Here is a 26,988-nt window from a genome sequence, read left to right as displayed (position 1 = left end):
TCCTCAAATGAGGCCATTTGAATAGAACTTAAAAACAAAAAGTGGGCAATCACTTGGCAGGGAGTGTACTACAGGCCTCCAAACAGCCAGGGAGAGATAGAGGAGCAGATATGGAAACAAAGCTCTGACAGGTGTAAAAATAATAGGGTAATAATAGTAGGGGATTTCGCCTAACTCAATATTAACTGGTATAGTCAGTACAAAAGGCTTAAAAGGGGCGAAATTCTTAAAATGCATACAGGAGAGCTTTTTGAGCCAGTATGTAGAAAGTCCTACAAGAGAAGGGGCAGTACTGGACCTAATCCTAGCGAATGAAGCTGGTCAAGTGGTAGAAGTGTCAGTGGGGGAGCATTTCGGGGATAGTGACCATAACTCTGTAAGATTTAAGGTAGTTGTGGCAAAGGACAAAGATGGACCAGAAATAAAGGTACTGAATTGGGGAAAGGCCAATTTCAATATGATAAAACAGGATCTGGCTAAAATGGACTGCGGGCAGCGACTTGTAGGAAAATCTACATCACATCAGTGAGAGTCATTCAAAGAGGAAGTTGTGAGAGTTCAGAGGCAACATATATCTGTTAAGGTGAAGGGTAGGACTAACTGGCCTAGGGAACCCTGGATGTCAAGGGATATAGAGGATTGGATCAGGAAAAAAAGGGAGGCTTACGGCAGATCCCAAGCGCTGAAAACAGTGGAGGCACTAGAGGAGTATAGAAAGTGTAGGGTGGCACTTAAAAACGTAATTTGGAGAGTGAAGAGGGGACATGAAAAAACACTGGTGGGCAAGATAAAGGAAAATCCCAAGGCGTTTTACAAGTATATTAAGGGTAAGAGGATAAGCAGGGAAAGAGTAGGGCCCATTAAGGACCAATGTGGCAATCTTTGTGTGGAGCCGGAGGACATAGGTGAGGTTTTAAATGATTACTTTTCATCGGTGTTCACTATGGAGAATAGGGATAGTCAGCATGGCTTTGTCGGGGGAGATCACGTCTGACTAAGTTGATTGAATTTTTCGAGGAGATGACTGGATGTGTAGATGAGGGTAAAGCAGTAGATGTAGTATACATGGATTTCAATAAGGCTTTTGATGAGGTCCCTCATGGGAGATTGGTTAAGAAGGTAAGAGCCCATGGGATCCAGGGCAATTTGGCAAATTGGATCCAAAATTGGCTTAGTGGCAGGAGGCAGAAGGTAATGGTCAAGGGCTGTTTTGCGATTGGAAGCCTGTGACCAGTGGCATACCACAGGGATCGGTGCTGGGACCCTTGCTGTTTGTAGTGTACATTAATGATTTCGATGTGAATATAGGAGGTATGATCAGTAAGTTTGCAGATGACACGAAAATTGGTGGTGTTGTAAATAGTGAGGAGGAAATCCTTAGATTACAGGGAGGTATAGATGGGCTGGTAAGATGGGCAGAGCAGTGGCAAATGGAATTTAATCCTGAGAAGTGGGAGGTAATGCATTTTGGGAGGACTAACAAGGCAAGGGAATATACAATGGATGGTAGGACCCTAGGAAGTACAGAGGGTCAGAGGGACCTTGCTGTACTTGTCCATAGATGACTGAAGGCAGCAAGACAGGTAGATAAGGCGGTTAGGAAGGCATATGGGCTACTTGCCTTTATTAGCCGAGGCATAGAATATAAGAGCAGGGAGGTTATGATGGAGCTGTATAAAACGCTAGTTAGGCCACAGCTGGAGTACTGTGTACAGTTCTGGGCACCACACTATAGGAAGGATGTGATTGCACTGGAGAGGATGCAGAGGAGATTCACCAGGATGTTGCCTGGGCTGGAGCATTTCAGCTATGAAGAGAGACTGAAAAGGCTAGGGTTATTTTCCTTGGAGCAGAGAAGGCTGAGGGGGGACCTGATTGAGGTGTACAAGATTATGAGGGGCATTGATAGGTTAGATAGGAAGAAACCTTTTCTCTTAGCAGAGGGGTCAAGAACCAGGGGGCATAGATTTAGGGTAAAGAGGAGGAGGTTTAGGAGGGATTTGAGGAAGATTTTTTTCACCCAGCGGGTGGTTGGAATCTGGAACGCACTCCCTGAAGAGGTGGTGGAGGCAGGAACCCTCACAACATTTAAGTAATATTTAGATGAGCACTTGAAACACCATAGCATACAAGGCTACGGTCCAAGTGCTGGAATATGGGATTAGAATAGCTGGGTGCTGGATGGCTGGCACAGACACGATGGGCCAAAGGTCCTGTTTCTGCGCTGTAGAACTCTATGACTCTATGACTCTAAAAGAGACAGATAGCAAGAGTAAGAAAGAATTGAAACATTTTAAATTTTAATTTGAAAACTTCTAGGAACAATTTTCTATACACAGGAATGAGATGCCAGAGTTTCAATTGTTCCCTTTCTGGGCCTTCAAGATTATGCGGGATTGCAAGAACATAAATCTCATCATTAAAAGGGTCCTTACACTGTACCAGCCTTAACCTTCTGCGACAAGTTTACTTTGTTTTAGAAAAAGCTTGACGCTCACGGGGAGTTTGACAGTGAGCTCCAGTTTTTTGTGAGGTTAATGAGGGCAACGTGAATCATCCAGCTGCTTATGGCGATTCGCAACTCGTGGTGTATCACTTCCTTGCCACAAGTTGCTGGGTTTTTACACACTAATAACAGCATGGGTATAAAACTTACTCATTCTCTCCGAAGATGCAACATAAGTACATAAGAACATAAGAGCATAAGAAATAGGAGCAGGAGTAGTCCATTCAGCCCCTCAAGCCTGTCCCGCCATTCAATAAGATCATGGCTGATCTGCCCCATGCCTCAATTCCTCTTTTGTGCCAGTTCCTCATAGCCCTCAACTCCCCAATATTTCAAAAATCTATCTACCTCCTCTTTAAATACTTTCAGTGATCTAACCTCCACAACTCTCTGGGGTAGAGAATTCCAGACATTCATTACCCTCTGAGAAAAGAAATTCCTTCGCATCTCAGTTTTAAATGAGTGTTCTGTAACTATGTCCCCTAGTTCGAGATTCCCCCATTCGTGGAAAAATCTTCTCAACATCTACCCTGTCAAGCCCCCTCAGAATCTTATACATTTCAATAAGATCACCCCTCATTCTTCTAAACTCTAATGAATAAAGGTCTAACCTGTTTAGCCGTTCTTGATAAGTCAACCCCTTCATCCTAGGAATCAGCCTGGTGAATCTCTTTTGAACTGCCTCCAATGCCAGTATATGCTTTCTTAAATACGGGGACCAAAACTGTACACAGTACTCCAGGTGCGGCCTCACCAACACCCTGTACAGTTGTAACAAGACTTCCTTATTTTTAAACTCCAATCCCCTAGCAATAAAGGCCAAAATTCCATTTGCCTTCTTAATTACTTGCTGCACTTGCATGCTAACCTTTTGTATTTCATGTACAAGAACACCCAGACCCCTCTGTGCTGCACTTTTTTGGAGTCTCTCTCCATTTAAATAATTGTCTGCCTTTTGATTCTTCCTGTCAAAGTGCATGACCTCACACATTCCTACATTAAACTCCATCTGCCAGGTTTTTGCTCACTCCCTCAACCTATCTATATCCCCTTGCATATTCCTTATGTCCTCATCACAACATGCCTTCCCACCTATTTTTGTATCATCAGCAAATCTGGAAATATTACACTCTGCCCCCTCCTCCAAGTCATTAATATAGATAGTAAATAACTGAGGCCCTAGGACTGATCCTTGTGGCACTCCATTAGTTACGTCTTTCCAATCTGAAAAAGACCCATTAATCCTGACTCTCTGTTTTCTGTGTGTTAACCAATCCTCAATCCATGCTAATACATTACCCCCAATACTGTGAACTCCTATCTTGTGCAATGATCTTTTATGTGGCACCTTATTGAATGCCTTCTGGAAATCCAAACCGGTTCCCCTTTATCAACTCTGCTTGTTATATCCTCAAAGAACTCTAGCAAATTTGTCAAACATGATTTCTCTTTCCCAAAACCATGATGACTTTGTTTGATTGCGCTAAGCTTTTCTAAATGTCCTGCTATTTCTTCCTTAATAATGGATTCTAGGATTTTCCAATTGACCAATGTTAGGCTGACTGGCCTATAGTTTCCTGTTTTTTGTCTCCCTCCCTTCTTGAACAGAGGCGTCACATTAGCGGTTTTCCAATCCGCTGTGACCCTCCCGGAATCCAGTGAGTTCTGGTATATCACGACCAATGCCTCCACTATCTCTGCAGCCACTTACTTGAAAACCCTTGGATGCAGGCCATCGGGTCCTGGCAACTTGTCTGCCTTTAGTCCCATTAGTTTGTCAAATACTTTGTCCCTCATGATAGATACTGTTACAAGATCTTTCCTCCCATTGGCTCCTTGCTTACCTGATATCTGTGGGATGTTTATCCTGTCCTCCACCATGAAGACCGATGCAAAATATTGGTTTAAATTATCTGCCGTTTCCCTGTTCCCTGTTATCAATTCTCCAGTCGCATCCTCCAAGGACCCCATGTTCACTTTAGCTACTCTCTATCTTTTTATATACCTGCAGAAGCTCTTGCTGTTTGTTTTTATATTTCTTGCCAATTTACTTTCATAATCAATTTTCTCCCTCTTCATTAGCTTTTTAGTCATCCGCTGCTGGTTCCTAAAAAATTCCCAATCCTCTGGCTGACCAATAGTTTTTGTCGCTTTGTATGCCTTAGTTTTTGATTGGATACTGTCCTTGACCACCTTTGTTAACCAAGGGTTGTTCATCCTTCTCATCGACTGACCCGCTTTGTGTTTCTTGCACCGTTGTTATCAGGTTTCCACTAACTGTAGTTTTTTTTTTACTAGCCTCTTATTCACTTTGTTTGCTGGCAGCTCACACTGCTTGGAAATGACTTGAACCATTTTTCTTTATAATTGATTCAAACTATTAGCATAAAATTTGCCTTTTTATTGCAGGTAAGCTTTTACTTACAGAATAGCCTTTCCGTTTGTCTCTATGTAAACCTTATATTATCTTGTAGCAATCTCCTGCGCAAGAACTCTTATTTAACCATAAAATGTCCCAAGGCACTTCATGGCAGTGATTGTCACCGAGCCAAATAAGGAGATATTAGGATAGATGACCAAAACCTTGGTCAAACAAGAAGGCTTTAAGGAATGAGTAAAATGAGAGATCGAGAGGCAGAGAGATTTAGGGAGGAAATTCCAGAGCTTAGGGCCTTGGCAGCTGAAGACACAGCTACCAACGGAAATCAGAGATGCACGTGAGGCCAGAACTGGAGGAGCGCAAAAGTCTTGGGGGTTATAGGGCTGGAGGCGGTTACAGAGATAGGGATGGATGAGGCCATGGAGGGATTTGATTACATCAGTAAGAATTTTAAGGTCAAGGTGTTGTCGCACCAGGAGCCAACGCAAGTCAGTGAGTGACGGGTGAACAAGACTTGAGTAACATAATGATTACATGGGTACAGGAATCTCGAGTTTCAGAATCTCAAAACTTGGGTCGAAAATGAACGCAGGTACCTCATTTCAACATTAAAATGAGGCCCCATGCTCATTCTAGCTGATCACCAGGGCCACTTAAATTAAGGTTACAGCTAACTTAGGAGGGGCCTCAACATCTCTGAGGATTGGATGCATCCCTATGCCCTGCTAAATTAGTTATTGTTGCTCCCAATTTATGTCCATAAAACAGCCATGGCGATGTTGAAATTAGACCCTACTGTGTTTCAAATCACTTTACATGGTGAATTAGTTTTGGAGTGTAGGAATCCTCGTAAGCAAGCAAAGCAAGCTGTGACAAACGAATTACACTCAAATCATTTGGTGATTTTCTTTACACAAACTCATTCATTCAAGACCCTTTGTTTATTCTGGACAGTCTTTAAACATATGCTATAGCATCATCTCTGCACTACACTTCAGTACAGTACTGTACGAGTCTCTGCCGCATTGTCTAAGGTGCAGTCTTTTAGATGAGATGTTAACCCGAGGCCCTGTCTGCCCCCTCAGGCAGATGTAAAAGACCCTATGGCACTATTTCGAAGAGCAGCGGAGTTTTCCCTGCTGTCTCAGCCATTAGTTAGCCCTCAAGCACATCATTAAAAGACAAATGAGGTGGTCAATATCAGGTTGCTGTTTGTGGGAGCTTGCTGTGTGCAAATTGGCTGCCGCCTTTCCTATATTATTCCTCAAAAGACATTAACCACTGGCGTTTTGGGACATCCTGTTATTGTGAAAAGTGCTGTAAAAATGGAAGTCTATGTTCCTTTCTACAAAACATTATGTTAAATCAAAGCAAGTTGGAATTTAAAGGAGATGCTGGCACTGACAGCATGAAAAATATTGTCCTAAAAAAAACCCAGCAGATTTGAAGCATTCTTTGAAGATACACGAGGATTAAATGTTTAGAAAAGAGCTGCACAAATTTACTTAAACTCTTAACGACCCCATGGGGAGCAGTTGGATGTATAGACTAAACGGCAGCACTGCTTTGCTCTCAACTCACCAATATCACTCTCCTTAAACTCCAGTTCTGTCGTCCTTCTCAGGTGATGTGAGATGCTGAGTGCTGATGTCTCCATGGTGTGCAGCAGCTTTGTGGCACTCTTTCTTCTCTCATCTTCTGCGATTTCGTTCCACACAGCTATTTCATTTGGTTTTAAAAGATTGTTCACTGTCTTAACCAGTGCCTAGATTTCGTTTGCATATGAATAGAAACAGTTAGTTGGATTTTCAACACAGGATATAAAGGGCTGCATTTTCAAAACAGGGTCGGATAAAAATGCCTGGATAATTTCCAGGTTCCGATCCTGCAACTGAGCTGTGTTACTAATGCCATACGATCTCTAAATGTTCATGCCCTAATTGGGCAGAAAGGTGAGATTGGCGTCCAATTAGTGACGCCAAGCATCTTCAGGAGGCGGGAGCTGCTTGCAGAGTGCGAGCAGCAAAGGCAGGCGGCAGTCATGATGGGGCCTGTCGCTGCCTTGCAGCAGGCAGCTCCGTGGAGGGCCAGCGGAATAGACAGCACTTCCAGAATAAAAAGAAAATGTTCTGTGCTTGGCCCAGCGCAAGATTCCCGTGATCCCAAAATATTTCATTGTGCAGCAATAATGTTTGCCCCCGTCCGCTGTAAACTTTACAGCCGTGCACAATTGTGCACCGTACAGGTTCGCCACTGAACATTGCAATGCAGACACCTTCAGCCCCTTAACGACTCCTAAAGGATCTTAATGGCCCTTTAATTGGAGGCGAGCAGCTTCCTCGATCCTTTCCCCATCCCCACCCACACATTGAAAATTGCAGCTGTCCCGGAGGCGTCAGCTTCCGGAGATGACCTCCAGGACCGCAATTTTCAAATCACATCCGCACCAGGTCCCAACCCTGTGGCCCTCTGAAAATCCACACCAAAGACTTCAAAAGTTCATCATATGATAAAACAAAAAGAAATGTCCATTGCGAATAACCTACATTCATAGTGACATTGGTGATTTCTCTTCTATCAGATATAGTCTCATTGATTGTACTTAGTGATGGGATTGATCGCGAGAGAACTTCAATGTATAAAAGCACATCAGTGGCTGATAGGGCTCCAGTTGTATTTCGGGCTATTTCCTCCAGGACAATCCGCGGTTCTTTTATGTTGCTAAGCTGTCAAAAAACACCAAACCCAGATGAGTGTCTTTGGAATTAATGCAATGTCCACAATATGCCTCAACTACCGCATCTGAACTGCGTCACCGTGAAAAAATGTACAGCGTCTCCCAAACCCGTGACCTCTACCACCTAGAAGGTCAAGGGCAGCATGGGAACACCACCACCTGAAAGTTCCCCTCCAAGTCACACACCATCCTGTCATGGAACTATATCCCCGTCCCTTCACTGTCGCTGGGTCAAAATCCTGGAACTCCCTTCCTAACAGCACTGTGGGTGTACCTACACCCCAAAGACTGCAGTGGTTCAAGAAGGAAGGTCATCACCACCTTCTCAAGGGAAATTAAGGATGGGCAATAAATTGCCAGCAACGCTCACAACACATAAATGAATAGAAATATAGGGCTGTATTTTACCAGCCCTTCGACGCCGTGGGTTGTGGCAGGCAGGCCCGTAAAGTGCTAGAGGGCGTGGCCCACCATGACCCACGACACCCAGAAGGCCCCACCGGATATTAGCAGTGCTGGCGGCAAGGCCTCAGTGCGGCAGCGGGGCCTTCATTAAAATATTGAAATTCGCTACATTAACATGCAAATGAACTTACCTTCCGCTGCCGGCCATCCCACGCTGATTTTACAGCCAATCGGCTGCTGGAGTTCCGAGGCGAGACACTGGTGGGGGCGGGGGGAGAAATAAAATTATCAGGGCAGGAGATGGGGGGGGGGAGTGGGGAAAACTATTCCTGTTGGTTGTAGGGGATGGTGGGAAGGGGTTTGAGGGTCAAAGATACTGAATTTCGGGGTGGGGGGTGGGGGAAAGTTCAGAATTTCAAAAAGTGCATTTTTGGGGGATAGGTCAAGTTATGTGTTTAGGACTCAGTGGGTGGGTAAGATAGGGGATTCAATGTTACATTAAACATTTATTAATGTTTTTAAGCTCACCGGCACCTTTAAATATTTAAATATGTCCTGAAGGGCTTGAAGCCCTTTAAATATGGCGCTGGGGCCTTGCTGGGGACGTGGCAGCTGCCCCCTCTACATCATCGGGGCCGGACGCTCCGCCCCCCTCCATTTAAATTAGCCCCCGCGCCTAATATCGACGGGACTCTGCGGCGGCACCTCCGTGTTGGAAACCCGCCACCAATTCAGCCCATAATGTACAGAGATTTCAACCCAGAGAGAGAGAAATAATTCCACCAGCACACCTTGCTCATATATTTTTCATAAGTCAGTTATTGTTCCAAATCAGAGCTGCAAACCCCAGGAATCTATCACTTCTCTACAAGTTATTTTGTTCAGTGCACCTGAAACATTTCTTCTTTTCCTCTGTTTTTCACCCCCACACTCTAGGAGGTGCTGTTGGTTCCATTGGTGGCAGGTTGGGCCTGGCCCAGTGGCTATTCTACATGTGTGAAGCTGGAGTTATTTTGGGCATGCTATTCAACTGCAGTGAGCCTCACAACCGAGCCAGACACCTAACATCCGTTCTTTACAATGGGGGCTGTTGGATAGTCATATGGGTGGGAGTGATTTTATTGCCCCCTAGCCCGAGGAGGACTAAAGCACCCTTAATGCTATCCCCCACCACCCAAGCCCCTCAACTCAGATCAGTTAACGCTGTGCATATCAGGAATCGAACTTCTTGTTCCACAGCCTTCCAGACTCACAACCTTCACCACCGAGCAGGACAAGAGCAGTGGCTACATGGGTATGGTAGCATAGTAGTTATGCTACTAGACTAATAATCCAGTTGGCTTGGATTAGTTACTTTAAGAGGCATGAGTTCAAATCTCAAAACAGAAGCTAGGGAGTTTGAGTTCAATTAAATAAATCATGCATTTTAAAAAAAATGATGGATCAATATTGTGACCACGAAACTACCAGATTGTCATAAAAACCTAATTGGTTCACGAATGACTTTTAGGGAAAGAACTCTGCCGTCCTTCCCCTGTCTGGCCTACATGTGAGTTCAGATCCACAGCAATGTGGTTGACCCTTAACTGCCCTCCGAAATAGCCTAGCAAGCCACTCAGTTATTTCAAACCAGTTACGAAAAGTTTTAATCTGCAGTGGCTCATCACCGTCTGCTCAAGGACAATTAGGGATGGGCAACAATTGCTGGCCTTGCCAGTGATGCCCACATCCTGTGAATGATTAAAAAAAAGCTCCATCATCTCCAGGTTCTCCCTCCAAGTTACATGCCACCCTGACTTGGACGTATATTGTTGTTCCTTCATTGTTCACCAGACTGACTGCAACGACTCAAGAAAAAGGCCTCCCGCCATTTTCTCAAGGGCGATTAGGGATGGACAATAAATGCTGGCCTTGCATTTCAAAAAATGAAGTAAAGAAAAAAACATACCTCAGCAAAACCCGCCTTTAAAGAACTGAGCTATCAAAAATCCCCTGAAAATGTCTTATCAAAGTTGACATATGTTTGTCTCAATCTCAGTTTATTACTAAAATATGAGTTTGTTGCAAAGTGACAATGGTTTGCACTTCAGGTGGCTTGACACACAATCTTATTATAAAGCGTAAAGGACCTTGTTTTTTGCATCGGTTTCTTATCTTATTTGAGATGAGGCATTACCTGACGCAGGGTATCATTAATCCTTCCAGATAGACAGTCGTTATTTAAATGGCAGGGCGTCTCTGAAATCTCTGAAATTGCAGCAGAGAAATAAAATCATTAGCTTCAAACACCAGGTGTCCAACACATAGTCAGATTGTATTATCGACTAAACATCTCCCATCAATGTCATTGCCATTCAGTTTGACTAATGCTGATTACATGACATATAATTATCATAAAACTAATAAATCAACTGTCATTTAATGCCCTTGAAAATAGTTTGATTACTAAGTTAGAACTTTTACGATGTGAATTTTGTGGATGATTAATCTATTAAAGCAATGCACTCTGTTGCAATTTAGCCCAGCGGTCAGCCCCTGGAAATACAACTTGCTGGGAAACTGCATTTACTGATTGACAACACAGGAATCCATTGAAGGTTTCACCTCAGAAGTGGGGAAGCAATATTTCAGTTCATTCACAAGTGTCAGCTGTGGGTCGGTGGGTAGCTCTGTGAGTCAGTAAAGTCATGGGTTCAAGCTCCACTCCAGACTTGAGCAAATATGGATGGCATTTCAGTGCAGTACTGAGGGAGTGCTACACTATTGGTAGGTGTCACCCTTAGACTAAGACACTAAACCGAGGCCTCTTCTGCCCTCTGGGGTTGGCAGTAAAGATCCCAGGGCACTACTGGAAGAAGAACAGGTGAGTTCCTCCTGGTGTCCTGACCAATATTCATCCATTGAAACGCAGAGAATATATGGCACAGAAGGAGTCCATTGTGTCTATTCCACCAAATCTCACTTTCCAGCTCTTAGTCTGTAGCCCTGTAGATATAACGGTTCAAGTGCATACCTGAGTATCTTTTAACTGCAATGACCATTTTTGCCTCTTCCTCCCTTTCAGGTAGGGAGTTCCAGACCCCCACCACATTCTAGGTAAAAATATTTCTCCTCACCTCCTCTCTAATCATTCTGTCAATTATCATTATCTCTTTGTTAAGGGAAGATCCCTCAACCAACATTGCAAAAACAGATAATCTGCTCATTACCTTGAGTATAGCATCACTGGAATGCAAAATTGTTTCACACAAGATTGCAGTTGCAGTGTGGTTGCACCTTTACTCATTTCATTTCAACCAACTACCTGCTTGAGGTTCAGTTTCAGTTTGGGAAATGGGTTGGCAGCTGCAGCCCTCAACGTGTTAATGTCTCATTTCCAAATGTGCCGCAAGAGAGACCAGGTACAGAAATAGGGATCTTTTACTTCCACCTGAGAGGGTAGATAGTCTTGGTTTAACATCTCAATCGGAAGGCAATGCAGCACTCCTTCAGTACTCCAATACTACATGGAGGGTTTGCTAGGACATGGAACACTGAAACAACAGTGGAAGTAGAATCTCCAATAGCTTTTAAAAGGGAAATGAATAAAGATTAGTCATAGAGGCACTTACGGCACAGAAGGAGGCCATTCAGCCCATCAAGTCCATGCCGGTTCTCTGTGGAGCAATCCAGTCAGTCCCACTCCCCCGCTCGATTCCCGTAGCTCTGCCAGTTTATTTCATTCAAGTGCCCATCCAATTTGGATTGGATAAAGAAAATGTTTAAAGGGGATTTGGGGAAAGGGCAGGAAAATGGGACTCTCTTTCAGACAGCTGCCATAGGCGTGAGGTCCCTAACATATGTCACTGAGGCACCTAATGCCTATAGTATGCCTCCTTGTGAACACTGAAGCAGGAGCTCTCAGGCAGTGTCCCCAGATTCCAACCACTCGCCGCAGAAGAGGTTCCTGTTCTCCCCCAGAATGAACCTGTTCCGCTCAGAATCCTTCAGTGGCCAAAACAGCGACAGCCAACAAGTGGTGAACTTTCTTTTTAAAAACATTTAAAAAGAAAGTTCCTGGGGAGCCAGGAGGTACTCCTCCCACCTGATCGGCCTCCTCTTCCACTGATGCATCATACTCCCACCCAGACCTACCATGGGCGAGGGAAGCGGCTTCAACCATGATCTTCTTAAAATGGACGACTGGCCTGTGGAGGTGGATCAAGTTCCAGCAGCTCCCCTGAATAGTATTAATGTGGTCTGAGGCCCAATTCTGGGTGGCCATGGACCTCCCAGTTGAGACAACGTGGCAGTCATTTCAGGCCTGAAAATGGACCTAAAGGAATTTCTTGCCAATGAGGTTATCACATCTCTCAGAATGTTTCACCTACAATAAATATTTTGTGGTGGAGTGACTGGTAAGCAGCACCAAGGTGAGGAAGGACAAGTTATCTGCTAGTACTGGCTAAGGGAGAAGTACTAGGCCAGGACGCTGGGTGAACTCTCCAATCTTCGAATAGATCTTTAAAATATACCCGCACAGAACCTTAGTTTAATAACCTTATCAGAAGGAACAGTATCTCTGACAATTTGGCACTCCCCTAGAAGAACCAGCCTAGATCCTGGCGTCAATTCTTGGGGATGCGTCTCAAACCCCCCTCCGCTGCCCACACCTCTTCACCCATATCCTCTGCTCCCCTCACCTTGTTCCTCCTCACTTAACCTCACCTTTGCTCCTTCTCTCCTTCCCCCTTCTTTTCCCCTCCCTTTTCCTCCCCTCCTCTCCCCCTTCTCTCCATCATCCCCTCTCCTCTCTTCCCCTGCATCGCCCCCTCCCCTCCTCTCCCCCTCCTCCATCCTTCCTTCCTTTCTCCTCTCCTCCTTCTCCCCTCTTCCCCTCCCCTCCCTCTTTCTGCTGCCCCTGCTGACCCTCCTCCCCTCCCTGTCCTCCTCTCCCTCCCTTACTGACTCTGAAACAAGTGTGCTAAATTAGCTCTGAAAAGTTTGATAACAAGTTCATACAGATTCGAGATTAATTTTTTTTAAAGTCTAAAGATTATTTTTTTCAAGCACTGTAATAACAGACCTTCACAGATGATGTGGGTGGAATTGGGCTCCAGTTTGAAAGTCGAAACCCCTGAAGATATTTGAAATCCACTAATACAGGAGCAATAAAATCTTCCAATTGTGTTCTGGCAGTGAGCATGGGCACTACAGCCCCTAGCAGAATCTCCACTACATTCATCAATGTCTATAAAATTCATACAGTGTACAGCAAACAACATTCCTTTTTTTTTTGAAACCATGGCTAAGATTTTATCATATCTAACTCACTTTCTACCACCTCCCAAACAGCAGAAATCAATTATTTGCTGCATATTTCTAAAAACAGGTTTCACAAGCATTCATGTGCAATGGAACCGCTGTTATCTATCATACAGGAGGAGACTCTCATCCCCTTCCCTCGTCTCCCTTGATGTATAATGGAGGGTGGCAAAGAAGAGTCTCCACGTTTTGATCTGACATATATTGGAAAGCTAAACACTGGTTGTGGCAACAAGGCTAAGTGCAATCGAGGAGCAGGAGTAGGCCATTCAGCCCCTTGTGCCTGCTCCATCATTCAACGGGCAATAGCGAATTGGCAGCTCGTTTTACACTCCGCCTGTTTTTCTTGCATTGTTGTCACAAAACTACCGTCCGTCCACACTATCGCTAAAGACTCATTTCATCCTTTATGTGGGCACAGCACTGGGGAGCATGTGTAACCTCAAGCCCATTGTGAGTATGAAATGGTGTGAGATTCTTTAGAGATGGTAATATAGTACCATTAGAACAATAGGCGGCCACTCAGCCCCTCAGGACTATCCCGCCATTTAATTGGATCAGGGCTGATCTGTATCTCAACTCCATTTACCTGCCTTGGATCATATCCTGTGGCACCTTTACCCTCCAAAAGAAAACCCCATCAATTTCAGTCTTGAAAACTCCAATAGCCCCTCACCTACCCCTCCAGCAGCCATAACCTTTTGAAGTTGAGAGAGCTCCACATTTCTATTACTTTTCTGAATAATTCACATAACTTAACCTTTTGTGGTCTGTGATTTATGACGGAAAATGTTTATTGCTGAAATGTAGGTAAGAGGCAGCTGCACACCCTCCCCACAGAAACAACAGTGGTGTGAATGGCCACTCAACCTGCCCTTTGGTGGCACCGCCCAAAACACCAGGAGAAACTCTGTATTGCTCTTTGAATAGTGCCAAGGGAATCTTTAATCTTCACCTGAACTACAAAGTCAGGTTAACATCTCACCCACAAAACCCCTCTGGCAGCCGAGTGACTCCGAACACCAGAGTGTAAAATCTAGGCTGTGAGCTCAAACCATGTAGAATCATACTGCACAACCATTTGGCCCATCGTGTCTGTGCTGGATTTTTGAAAGAGTTATCCAATTAATCCCACTCACCTGTCTTTCCCCATAGCCCTGCAAATGTATTCCTTTTCAAGTATATATCCAATTCCTTTTTGAAAGTTACTGTTAAATCTGCTTCCACCACCCTTTCAGGTGGTGCATTCCACATCACAACAACTCACAGTGTAAAAACACACTACCCTTGTCTTCCTCTCTGATTCATTGGCCAATTATCTTAATTCTGTGTCTTCTGTGTTACTGAGCCTCCTGTCAGTGGAATCACTTTTTCTTAGGCTTGAACTCGCAACCTTCTCAACTACAGGTGAGAGATTATATTTTGCCAATTCATTCTTGGGCTGCGGACGTCGCTAATAAGGGCAGCATTTACTACCCATCTTTAGTTGCCCTTCAGAAAGTGGTGGTGAGCCGTGTTCTTGAACCGCTGCAGTTCGTTTGGTGAAAGTGTTCCCATCTCATTGGTACTGGCAACAGGCGAAGGGGAGAGTCCCTTCATAGGGGTGACTGAGTCAGAAAAGGGAAAGTCAAGTGTACAGATATGCTAACTACGATTACAAAATGGCAGTCAATGTGTTTGGCAACCTTTAACCAGACTGTGATTAAACCCATTAGCTGCCTTTTTATACGTGACATCAGAATGTCTACACTCTCAACATCACCCGTTGCTCTTTCTCCCCTTCCCTCTATTTTTGGTCAGTCTCATGGAAGCCCTTCCTCTGTGCTATTCCAGTGCTGATGAAGGATCCACAGTTAAAAGGCTGAACAGCCTGGAGCTCTTTTCTTCAGAAAACTGAAGAGCTGATAAAGGTCTTTAAAATTATGATGGGGTTTAATAGTGTGGAGGTAGAGAAGATGGTTCCAGCCAAAACGAGGGGTCGTAAGTATAAAACACTGATTGATAAATCCAATAAGGAATCCAGGAGAAACACCCTTACCAGAGAGTGGTTAGAATATGGAACTCGCTACCTCATGAATTCGTTAAGGCGAATAGCATAGATGCAGAGGGGAAGCTCAATAAACGCATGCGGGAGAAAGGAATAAGAGGGTATGCCCATAGGGTTGAGATGTAGTAAGGTGGGAGGAGGCTCAAGTGGAGCATAAATACCAGTATAGACCTGTTAGATGGAAGGTGCTGCAAATTCTAAGTCATTCTATAGAAATTGGCACAATTTCCTAAATTGACAGTTTCTGTGAAGTAGTGCTTTCGAATTCAAATGCAATCTGTATGTTCGGGAAGTAGCTGTTCATACCTTGGCAGGTGGTGCCATCATTTGGTGTAAATTCCTTCTTTTGTTCTGATGACTCGTAACCTTCAACACACGTGCAGTAATAACTCCCAAATGTGTTGGTGCAAGTTGCATTCTGCCCACATGTCAATGTTGCATTCTGACACTCATCATCATCTGTAATAGAAAAGTTACCTGTCATTAAAGCCATCAAGAAGATTTGAACTGTGGATCCTTACATTTATATAGCAAATTTAACAACTTCAGGACATCCCAAAGAGCTTTACAGCCAATGAAGCACTTTGGAAAGTGCATGTGATGTTCTCGAGACAGGAGGGAGGTTTAGCCGGGTTTGGTATAAAATATATGAGTCAGAGACTGCAGGCTGTTGAACATAATGGAGTCTTCTTTACTCTGTTTTACTTTCACTTTCCCTTTGCTAGCATATGTGTCCTACAGCAGCCCCAAGTGTACACAATTTTAATGGCAATTTTAAAACTATCTCAAAACACTACAACGTTGTCACTGGGCTAATATAGGAAACTGGCGGCCAATTTGTGTATAGCAAGCTCCCACAAGCAACAATGTGATAAAAACCAGATTATCTGTTTTTGTTAATGTTGATTAAGGGATAAATATTGGCCAGGACATGGGGATAACTCCCCTGCTCTTTTTCAAAATAGTGTCATGGTATCTTTTCTGATCATCTGAAAGGACAGACCGGGCCTTTGGTTTAACGTCTCATCTGAAAGACTGTGCTGGAGGGGTAGCCTAGATTTTTTGTGCTCAAGTCTCTGAGGTGGGGCTTGAACCCACAAGCGTCTGACTAAGAGGGGAGAGTGCTGGGACTGTATTATTAGAATCATGGTGCTGGAACTGCACTATCAGACTCTCTTTTGGATGAGATGTTAAACCAAGGCCCCTCTCAGCCCCTTCAGGTGGACTTAAAAGATCCCACAGCAATAGTTCAAAGAAGAGTAGGGGAGTTTTCCTTGATAATAACAACAAAAAGTGTTGGAAATGCTCAGCAGGTCTGGCATCACCTGCGGAGAGAGAAGCAGAGTTAACGTTTCAGGCCAATGAACTTTTATCAGAATATATTTTTGTTCTGACCATATGTCATTGGCCTGGACCGTTGAGCTGGATTTTCAATCCGGCGTTGGGAGCCCAATGCCCGAATAATTTCTTGGGTCCTGACCCCGTGACCTCATGTGGTGCCAAGCTCTGCCAGAACGCAGGAGCTGCCTGCTGAGCATGATCACCAAAGCCATGACGGGGCCTGTGTTGCCTTGCAGAAGGGTGGAAGCAGGATATTGGAGGGCCAGCAGCGTCACTGAGCAGAGAAGTGGCCAAACTGCCAACTAAAAGGTACTGTGCCCAAACTCACACAAAAAACCCTCGTGGCAAAAATATTTCCTCACAATTGCTCCCGGCATTGAACCCGACAGCTGTGCTCTAATGTGCACCAGACTGTTCGGGTTTGGCGATTTGTGAATTGAAAATCGCCTTCTGGCTCTCCCAGGCCCATTAACAAACTCCTCAAGGAGCTCAACGGGCCGTTCATTGAAGGTGAGCAGGGCCCCCCACCCCCACCCCAACCCCGGCTTTGAAAATACCAGTGCAACCTGGAGGTGTCGGGACACTGACATGCCATAAGGGAGCGCTATTTTCAAAATATGCCTGCTCCCATTCTCTCCCCCATGGGTGATTGAAAATCCTGGCTGTTAACTCTGTGTCCCTCTCCACAGATACTGAGAGACCTGCTGAGTAGTTCCCAACACTTTCTATTTTTATTTCAAATTGCCAGTGCCTGCAGTATTTTTCTTTTGTATTAGAGTTCTCCTTAGTGACCTGGCCAGTATTTATCCGTTAGCCAAGATCACCAAAAATGGATTGCCTGGTCATTGCTGTGTGCAAACTGGTTGCTGTGTTTCTGACATTCCTACAGCAACTACCCTTCAAAAAGTACTTCATTGGCTGCAAACTATGTTGGGACATCCTGACGCTATGCAAATGCAAGTTCTTTTTTTTCAAAGCCTTTCAAACCAGCTGGGGGGTTCAACTCAGGGATTCCAGGTGGTGCTCAAAGTTCTGGCTGTCTGAGGCTGCGAGAACAGCACTGGCAGAATTATAACTTCAATATTTCATTCTTGCAGTTGTTGACTTATTGAGCAGGATTTTTCCTTCGGGGGAGGGGGAAATGGAGTTCGCGACTATTTCTGGATCCTGAACAGGGCCCTGGAGGGGGAAACAGTCACAGGCCTCGATTTTCACGGGGTGACCAATTAATGGCCGGGGGACAGGCTTGCCATCCAATTAAGGATGGTAAGTGGGCTCTCAAAGCTGGAGGGCCAATCAGAGGCTTGAAAGGAGAAACAGGCTGCAATGGAGGGTAAGTAAGGAAGTAGGCGCTTCAAAATGGAGGCCCCCGTCTCCAAGTTTTTTAAGCTTAAATTAAAAAATGGATCATGCAGTCAGGCCACCACTGTGGGGGTGTGGGGGTGGGGTGAGGTGGGGGGGGGGGGAACAGCCCCTCTACAGGGCGTCCTGTGGTTGCCTCTGCACCCAGAGAGACAGGGTGGTCTCCACGCCTGCCTGGAGCACTGGTCTACTGGTCTGCTGCTGGGAGGCCATCTCCAAGCAGTTAAACTGGCCCCCACTGCCTGTTGGCCTCCTTTAATTAGGCTTAAATGGCATGAATTACTTTAATCGGCTAACCGCTGGATGTAGGTGGCCTTGCCCTCTCCCACCATTCTCACCTCTGTAAAAATGATCCAGAGGCAGGATGGGAGCTGGAGAACCGGGAAACAGGCCAGTGGCACATTTTCTAGCAGCTGCCTGACTCCGCTCCTGTCCCCGATGGGACCTAAAAATCAAGCCCACTATTTCTGTTGCTGAAGACTAATAAAATTGCTTTCCACAATGATAGACCTTTTTCCTTCTGGGTCACCAACCATTTCTTTGGGAAAGTGGGATTGCAGAATTTGCCATTAAATGAGTGTTAGTCAGGGATCTCTGGGGGGAGTGTCCTTATGAGTCAGAGGTCTCTGGGAGTGTATCTCTAATAGTCAGAGGTCTCTGAGAGTGAGTCTGTATTCGTCAGAGGTCTCTTGGAGTGTGTCTCTATTAGTCAGAGGTCTCTGAGAGTGAGTCTGTATTCGTCAGAGGTCTCTTGGAGTGTGTCTCTATTAGTCAGAGGTCTCTGGGAGTGAGTCTGTATTAGTCAGGGGTCTCTGGGAGTGAGTCTGTATGAGTCAGGGGTCTCTGGGAGTGAGTCTGTATTAGTCAGGGGTCTCTGGGAGTGAGTCTGTATTAGTCAGGGGTCTCTGGGAGTGAGTCTGTATTAGTCAGGGGTCTCTGGGAGTGAGTCTGTATTAGTCAGGGGTCTCTGGGAGTGAGTCTGTATGAGTCAGAGGTCTCTGGGAGTGAGTCTGTATTAGTCAGGGGTCTCTGGGAGTGAGTCTGTATCAGTCAGAGGTCTCTGGGAGTGAGTCTGTATTAGTCAGAGGTCTCTGGGAGTGAGTCTGTATCAGTCAGAGGTCTCTGGGAGTGAGTCTGTATCAGTCAGAGGTCTCTGGGAGTGAGTCTGTATTAGTCAGGGGTCTCTGGGAGTGTATCTCTATTAGTCAGAGGGCTCTGAGAGTGAGTCTGTATTAGTCAGAGGTCTCTTGGAGTGTGTCTCTATTAGTCAGAGGGCTCTGAGAGTGAGTCTGTATTAGTCAAGGGTCTCTGGGAGTGTGTCTGTATGAGTCAGAGGTCTCTGGGAGTGAGTCTGTATCAGTCAGAGGTCTCTGGGAGTGAGTCTGTATTAGTCAGGGGTTTCTGGGAGTGAGTCTGTATTAGTCAGGGGTCTCTGGGAGTGAGTCTGTATTAATCAAGGGTCTCTGGGAGTGTGTCTGTATTAGTCAAGGGTCTCTGGGAGTGTGTTTGTATGAGTCAGGGGTCTCTGGGAGTGAGTCTGTATTAGTCAGAGGTCTCTGGGAGTGAGTCTGTATTAGTCAGGGGTTTCTGGGAGTGAGTCTGTATTAGTCAGGGGTCTCTGGGAGTGAGTCTGTATTAATCAAGGGTCTCTGGGAGTGTGTCTGTATTAGTCAAGGGTCTCTGGGAGTGTGTCTGTATGAGTCAGAGGTCTCTGGGAGTGAGTCTGTATCAGTCAGAGGTCTCTGAGAGTGAGTCTGTATTAGTCAAGGGTCTCTGGGAGTGTGTCTGTATGAGTCAGAGGTCTCTGGGAGTGAGTCTGTATCAGTCAGAGGTCTCTGAGAGTGAGTCTGTATTAGTCAAGGGTCTCTGGGAGTGTGTCTGTATTAGTCAGAGGTCTCTGGGAGTGAGTCTGTATCAGTCAGAGGTCTCTGGGAGTGAGTCTGTATTAGTCAGGGGTCTCTGGGAGTGAGTCTGTATTAGTCAAGGGTCTCTGGGAGTGTGTCTGTATTAGTCAAGGGTCTCTGGGAGTGTGTCTGTATGAGTCAGAGGTCTCTGGGAGTGAGTCTGTATCAGTCAGAGGTCTCTGGGAGTGAGTCTGTATCAGTCAGAGGTCTCTGGGAGTGAGTCTGTATTAGTCAGGGGTTTCTGGGAGTGAGTCTGTATTAGTCAGGGGTCTCTGGGAGTGAGTCTGTATTAATCAAGGGTCTCTGGGAGTGTGTTTGTATGAGTCAGGGGTCTCTGGGAGTGAGTCTGTATTAGTCAGGGGTCTCTGGGAGTGAGTCTGTATTAGTCAAGGGTCTCTGGGAGTGTGTCTGTATTAGTCAGAGGTCTCTGGGAGTGAGTCTGTATTAGTCAGGGGGCTCTGGGAGTGTGTCTGTATTAGTCAGAGGTCTCTGGGAGTGAGTCTGTATTAGTCAAGGGTCTCTGGGAGTGTGTCTGTATTAGTCAGAGGTCTCTGGGAGTGAGTCTGTATTAGTCAGGGGTCTCTGGGAGTGAGTCTGTATTAGTCAGAGGTCTCTTGGAGTGTGTCTCTATTAGTCAGGGGTGTCTGGGAGTGAGTCTGTATTAGTCAGGGGTCTCTGGGAGTGAGTCTGTATTAGTCAGAGGTCTCTTGGAGTGTGTCTCTATTAGTCAGGGGTGTCTGGGAGTGAGTCTGTATTAGTCAGGGGTCTCTGGGAGTGTGTCTCTATTAGTCAGAGGTTTCTTGGAGTGTGTCTCTATTAGTCAGAGGTCTCTTGGAGTGTGTCTCTATTAGTCAGAGGTTTCTTGGAGTGTGTCTCTATTAATCAGAGGTCTCTGGGAGTGAGTCTGTATTAGTCAGGGGTCTCTTGGAGTGTGTCTCTATTAGTCAGAGGTTTCTTGGAGTGTGTCTCTATTAGTCAGGGGTGTCTGGGAGTGTGTCTCTATTAGTCAGAGGTTTCTTGGAGTGTGTCTCTATTAATCAGAGGTCTCTGGGAGTGAGTCTGTATTAGTCAGGGGTCTCTTGGAGTGTGTCTCTATTAGTCAGAGGTTTCTTGGAGTGTGTCTCTATTAGTCAGAGGTTTCTTGGAGTGTGTCTCTATTAATCAGAGGTCTCTGGGAGTGAGTCTGTATTAGTCAGGGGTCTCTGGGAGTGTGTCTCTATTAGTCAGAGGTTTCTTGGAGAGTGTCTCTATTAGTCAGAGGTTTCTTGGAGTGTGTCTCTATTAATCAGAGGTCTCTGGGAGTGAGTCTGTATTAGTCAGGGGTTTCTTGGAGTGTGTCTCTATTAGTCAGAGGTTTCTTGGAGTGTGTCTCTATTAGTCAGAGGTTTCTTGGAGTGTGTCTCTATTAGTCAGAGGTTTCTTGGAGTGTGTCTCTATTAATCAGAGGTCTCTGGGAGTGAGTCTGTATTAGTCAGGGGTCTCTGGGAGTGTGTCTCTATTAGTCAGAGGTCTCTTGGAGTGTGTCTCTATTAGTCAGAGGTCTCTTGGAGTGTGTCTCTATTAGTCAGAGGTTTCTTGGAGTGTGTCTCTATTAATCAGAGGTCTCTGGGAGTGAGTCTGTATTAGTCAGGGGTCTCTGGGAGTGTGTCTCTATTAGTCAGAGGTCTCTTGGAGTGTGTCTCTATTAGTCAGAGGTCTCTTGGAGTGTGTCTCTATTAGTCAGAGGTTTCTTGGAGTGTGTCTCTATTAATCAGAGGTCTCTGGGAGTGAGTCTGTATTAGTCAGGGGTCTCTGGGAGTGTGTCTCTATTAGTCAGAGGTCTCTTGGAGTGTGTCTCTATTAGTCAGAGGTTTCTTGGAGTGAGTCTCTATTAGTCAGAGGTCTCTTGGAGTGTGTCTCTATTAGTCAGAGGTTTCTTGGAGTGTGTCTCTATTAATCAGAGGTCTCTGGGAGTGAGTCTGTATTAGTCAGGGGTCTCTGGGAGTGTGTCTGTATTAGTCAAGGGTCTCTGGGAGTGTGTCTCTATTAGTCAGAGGTTTCTTGGAGTGTGTCTCTATTAGTCAGGGATCTCTGGGAGTGTGTTTGTATGAGTCATGGGTCTCTGGGAGTGAGTCTGTATCAGTCAGAGGTCTCTGGGAGTGTGTTTGTATGAGTCCGGGATCTCTGGGAGTGAGTCTGTATTAGTCATGGGTCTCTGGGAGTGAGTCTGTATTAGTCATGGGTCTCTGGGAGTGAGTCTGTATCAGTCAGAGGTCTCTGGGAGTGTGTTTGTATGAGTCCGGGATCTCTGGGAGTGTGTCTCTATTAGTCAGGGGTCTCTGGGAGTGAGTCTGTATTAGTCAGAGGTCTCTGGGAGTGTATCTCTATTAGTCAGAGGTCTCTGGGAGTGTGTTTGTATGAGTCCGGGGTCTCTGGGAGTGTGTCTCTATTAGTCAGAGGTCTCTGGGAGTGTGTTTGTATGAGTCCGGGATCTCTGGGAGTGAGTCTGTATTAGTCAGAGGTCTCTGGGAGTGTGTTTGTATGAGTCCGGGGTCTCTGGGAGTGTGTCTCTATTAGTCAGAGGTCTCTGAGAGTGAGTCTGTATTAATCAGAGTTCTCTTGGAGTGTGTCTCTATTAGTCAGGGGTTTTTGGTAGTGTGTCTGTATTCGTCAAGGGTCTCTGGGAGTGTGTCTCCATTAGTCAGAGGTCTCTGAGAGTGAGTCTGTATTAGTCAGAGGTCTCTTGGAGTGAGTCTGTATTAGTCAGGGGTTTCTGGGAGTGTGTCTGTATTAGTCAGGGGTTTCTGGGAGTGTGTCTGTATTAGTCAGAGGTTTCTTGGAGTGAGTCTGTATTAGTCAGGGATCTCTGGGAGTGTGTCTGTATTAGTCAAGGGTCTCTGGGAGTATCTTTTTTTATTCATTCCTTGGATGTGGGCATCACTGGCTTGGCAGGCATTTGCTCCCCATCCCTAATTTAATTGCCCTTGAGAAGGTGGTGGTGAGTTACTTTCTTGAACCACTGCAGTGCATGTGATGTAGGTACACTCACAGTGCTGTTAGGAAGGAAGTTCCAGGATTTTGGCCCAACTACAGTGATACAATTCCAAGTCAGGATGGTGTGTGGCTTGGAGGGGAACTTTCAGATGGAGGTGTTCCCACATATCTGCTGCCCTTGTCCTTCTAAGTGGTAGGGGTCATGGGTTTGAAAGGTGCTGTCTAAGGAGCCTTAGCAAGTACATCTTGTATGTGGTACTCATTGCTGTCATTATGGTGGTGGAGTGAATGTTGAAGGTGGTGCCTAGAGTGCTGATCAAGTGAGTTACTTTGTCCTGGATGGTGTTGAGCTTCTTGAGTGTTGTTGGAGCTGCACCCATCCAGGGAAGTGGAGAATATTCCATCACACTCCTGACTTGTGACTTATGGATGGTGGACAGGCTTTAGGGAGTCAGGAGGTGAGTTACGCGCAACAGAATTCCCAGCCTCTGACCTTCTCTTGTAGCCACAGTATTTATACAGCTTGTCCAGTTAAGTTTTGGGTCAATGCTCAATGTTGTCACTTTATCTCAGAGCTGTTCTACTCCGCAGTTTCATTTCATCCTTCGTCTCATCCGACGCATTAACAAAAAACTTTTTTTCTTCCTTTCGGGTGTCAAGGAACGCAAGCTCCAGCAGCTGATGGGGACTAATGCCCCTCCAGATCCTTCTTCCCCTTCACTTCCCTCTGACCCCACCCCTTCTGATCTGACCCCTTCCGTGTATTCACTATACCCTCTGACCTCCCCTTTTCTGACACTGAATGTTCTGTACTCAGCAAAGATCTCAGTTTTATCCCCTTACGCCCCCACCTCAATTAATTTCGTGCTCGGCATGACGTTGAGCTCTTCTTCCGTCGCCTCCACCTCCAGCCTCACTTCTTTGACCAGGTGTCCTTCCCCCAATCAGCAGACCCATTCATCCGCCTCCAGCATTCTCCCTCTACCTGGACCCTTCCCTCTGGCCTCTTACCCGCTCTCGATCTTTTCATTGAAAACTGCGGCGTGACATTGGTCATCTCAATTTCTCTGCCCCCCTCACTCACTCTAACCTGTCCCCCTCTGAACTTGAGGCACTCCGTTCTCTCAGGTCTAACCCTGGCATGGCCATCAAACCTGCAGACAAGGGTGGTGCTGTTGCTGTATGCCGTACTGACCTCTACCTTGCAGAGGCTCAGTGCCAACTCTCAGACACTTCTTCCTACCTCCCCCTGGACCATGACCCCACCACCGAACATCAAGCTACTATCCACAAGACTGTCACTGACCTCATCTCCTCTGGAGATCTTCCCTCTACAGCTTCCAACCTCATAGTCCCACAACCCCGGACAGGTCGCTTCTACCTCCTTCCCAAAATCCACGAACAGGACTGTCCCAGCAGACCCATTGTGTCAGCCTGCTCCTGCCCCACTGAACTTATTTCTTCCTATCTTGACTCTATCTTTTCTCCGCTGGTCCAGTCTCTTCCCACATACATCCATGACTCTTCTGACACCCTACGTCATTTTGACAATTTCCAGTTTCCTGGCCCCAACCGCCTTCTCTTCACTATGGACGTCCAATCTCTCTACACCTCCATCCCCCACCCAGACGGTTTGAGAACTCTCCGCTTCTTCCTTGAACAGTGGCCCAATCAGTCCCCATCCACTACCCTCCTCCGCCTGGCTGAACTTGTTCTCACATTGAACAACTTCTCCTTCAACTCCACTCACTTCCTTCACGTAAAAGGTGTTGCAATGGGTACCTGCATGGGTGTCTTTTTGTGGGATATGTCGAACATTCCTTGTTCCAGTCCTACTCAGGCCCCCTCCCCCAACTCTTTTTCCGGTACATTGACGACTATATCGGTGCCGTTTCCTGCTCCCGCCCCGAACTGGAAAACTTTATCAACTTTGCTTCTAATTTCCACCCTTCTGTCACCTTTACACGGTCCATCTCCGACACTTCTCTTCCCTTCCTCGACTTCTTTATCTCCATCTCTGGTGATAGGCTGTCTACTAATATCCATTATAAGCCCACCGACTCCCACAGCTACCTCGACTACACTTCTTCACACCCTACCTCCTGTAACGACTCCATTCCATTCTCCCAGTTTCTCCGTCTCTGACGCATCTGCTCTGATAATGCTACCTTCCATGACAGCGCTTCTGATATGTCTTCCTTTTCCCACACCTGAGGATTCTCCCCCCACTGTGGTTGACAGGGCCCTCAACCGTGTCCAGCCCATTTCCCGCACCTCTACCCTCACCCCTTCCCTTCCCTCCTGGAACTGCGACAGAGTTCCCCTTGTCCTCACTTTCCACCCATCAGCCACCATATCCAAAGGATCATCCTCCGCCATTTTCGCCACCTCTGGCGTGATGCCACTACCAAATGCATCTTCCCCTCCCTTCCCCTGTCAGCATTCTGAAGGGATTGTTCCCTCCGTGACACCCTGGTCCTGGAGAGACCAAACGTAGACAGGATGACCGCTTTGCAGAACACCTCCGCTCAGTCCGCATGCAGGACCCCGAGCTTCCGGTTGCTGGCCATTTCAACACTCCCCACTGCTCTCATGCTCACATCTCTGTCCTGGGATTGCTGCAGTGTTCCAGCGAACATCAACGCAAGCTCGAGGAACAGCATCTCATTTACCAATTAGGCACACTACAGCCTGCCGGACGGAAAATTAAGTTCAATAATTTCAGAGCATGACGGGCCCCCCCATTTTACTTTTATTTTTAGTTAGTTTTTCTTTATCCTTTTTTAAATATATTTTTTTGTGTTTATTTTATTTTATTTCATCTTAGTTTGTTCCATTTGCCTACCCACTGTTTTTTTCATGTTTGTACTTGCGGCTGTTCAATTTTCAGTCCATTAACACCCTATCTGTACTAATGCTTTGTCTTTCAACACACCATTAACATATTGTTTGTCTTTGCTCCACGACCTTCTGGTCAGCTATTCTGTGACCTTGTCCTATTTACACCTTCTCCTTTGTTATCTCTTGCCCCACCCCCACTTTACTTGCTTATAACCTTTTACATTTCTAACATTTGCTAGTTCTGAAGAAGGGTCACTGGCCTGAAACGTTAACTCTGCTTCTCGCTCCACAGATGCTACCAGATCTGCTGAGTATTTCCAGCATTTCTTGTTTTTATTTCAGATTTCCAGCATCCGCAGTATTTTGCTTTTATTGTTGGTTGGGGATTCAGCAATGGTAATGCCAGTGAATGTACAATTCTCTTTGTTTGAGATGGTCATTGCTTGGCACTTGTGTGACGTGAATGTTACTTGCCACTTATCAGCCCAAGCATGAATGCTGCCCAAGTCTTGGTGCATGCAGGCATGGACTGCTTCCGTATCTGAGGAGTCATGAATGGTACAGAACACAGTGCAATCAGCAGCAAACATCCCTATTTCTGATCTTGTGATGGAGGGAAGGTAAAGATAAAGCAGCTGAAGATGGTTGGGCCTAGGACCCTACCCTGAGGAACTCTTGCAGCGATGTACTGGGAGTGAAATGATTGGCCTCGACTAACCACAACCATGTTCTTTTGTGCTCGGTATGATTCCAACCAGTGGAATGTTTCCCCCTCATTCCCTTGACTTCAATTTTACTAGGGTTCCTTGATGTTACACTCAGTCAAAGGCTGTAATGAGGTCTGGAGCCATGTGCCCCTAGTGGAACCCAAACTGAACAACGGTGAGCAAGTTACTTGTGTGTAAGTGCCGCTTGAAAGCAGTGTTAATGACACCTTTCATCAGTTTGCTGATGATCAAGAGTAGACCAATTAGCTGGATTGGATTTGTCCTGCTTTTTGTGGACAGGACATACCTGGGCAACTTTTCATGTAGTCAGGCAATTGCCAGTGTTGTAGCTGTACAGGAACAGCTTGGCTCAGGCTAGTTCTGGAGCACAAGTCTTCAGTACTATAGCCAGGATGTTTTCAGGGTCCATAGCCTTTGCTGTATTAGTCAGAAGTCTCAGAGTATGTGTGTAATAGTTAGG

At 45.8% G+C, this 26,988-nt stretch overlaps 1 protein-coding gene across 2 annotated transcripts in view; it reads right to left on the bottom strand.

The window, feature by feature from the left end:
* Positions 1-26,988, bottom strand: part of adgrl4 (adhesion G protein-coupled receptor L4) — a 119,365-nt gene that overhangs the window by 48,938 nt on the left and 43,439 nt on the right. For both annotated transcript variants that reach the window (XM_068036342.1, XM_068036343.1), the window contains 4 exons: positions 15,686-15,838; positions 10,205-10,275; positions 7,433-7,612; positions 6,468-6,651 (listed from right to left, as the gene is read on the bottom strand). In XM_068036342.1, the coding sequence (XP_067892443.1) occupies positions 6,468-6,651; positions 7,433-7,612; positions 10,205-10,275; positions 15,686-15,838 (588 nt within the window). The remainder of the gene's footprint in view (positions 1-6,467; positions 6,652-7,432; positions 7,613-10,204; positions 10,276-15,685; positions 15,839-26,988) is intronic.

Source organism: Heterodontus francisci, chromosome 8 (assembly GCF_036365525.1).
Source record: "Heterodontus francisci isolate sHetFra1 chromosome 8, sHetFra1.hap1, whole genome shotgun sequence".
NCBI lineage: Eukaryota > Metazoa > Chordata > Chondrichthyes > Heterodontiformes > Heterodontidae > Heterodontus > Heterodontus francisci.
The sequence above is the reverse complement of the archived record's forward strand: the minus strand, read 5'-3'. Positions and strand labels throughout refer to the sequence as shown.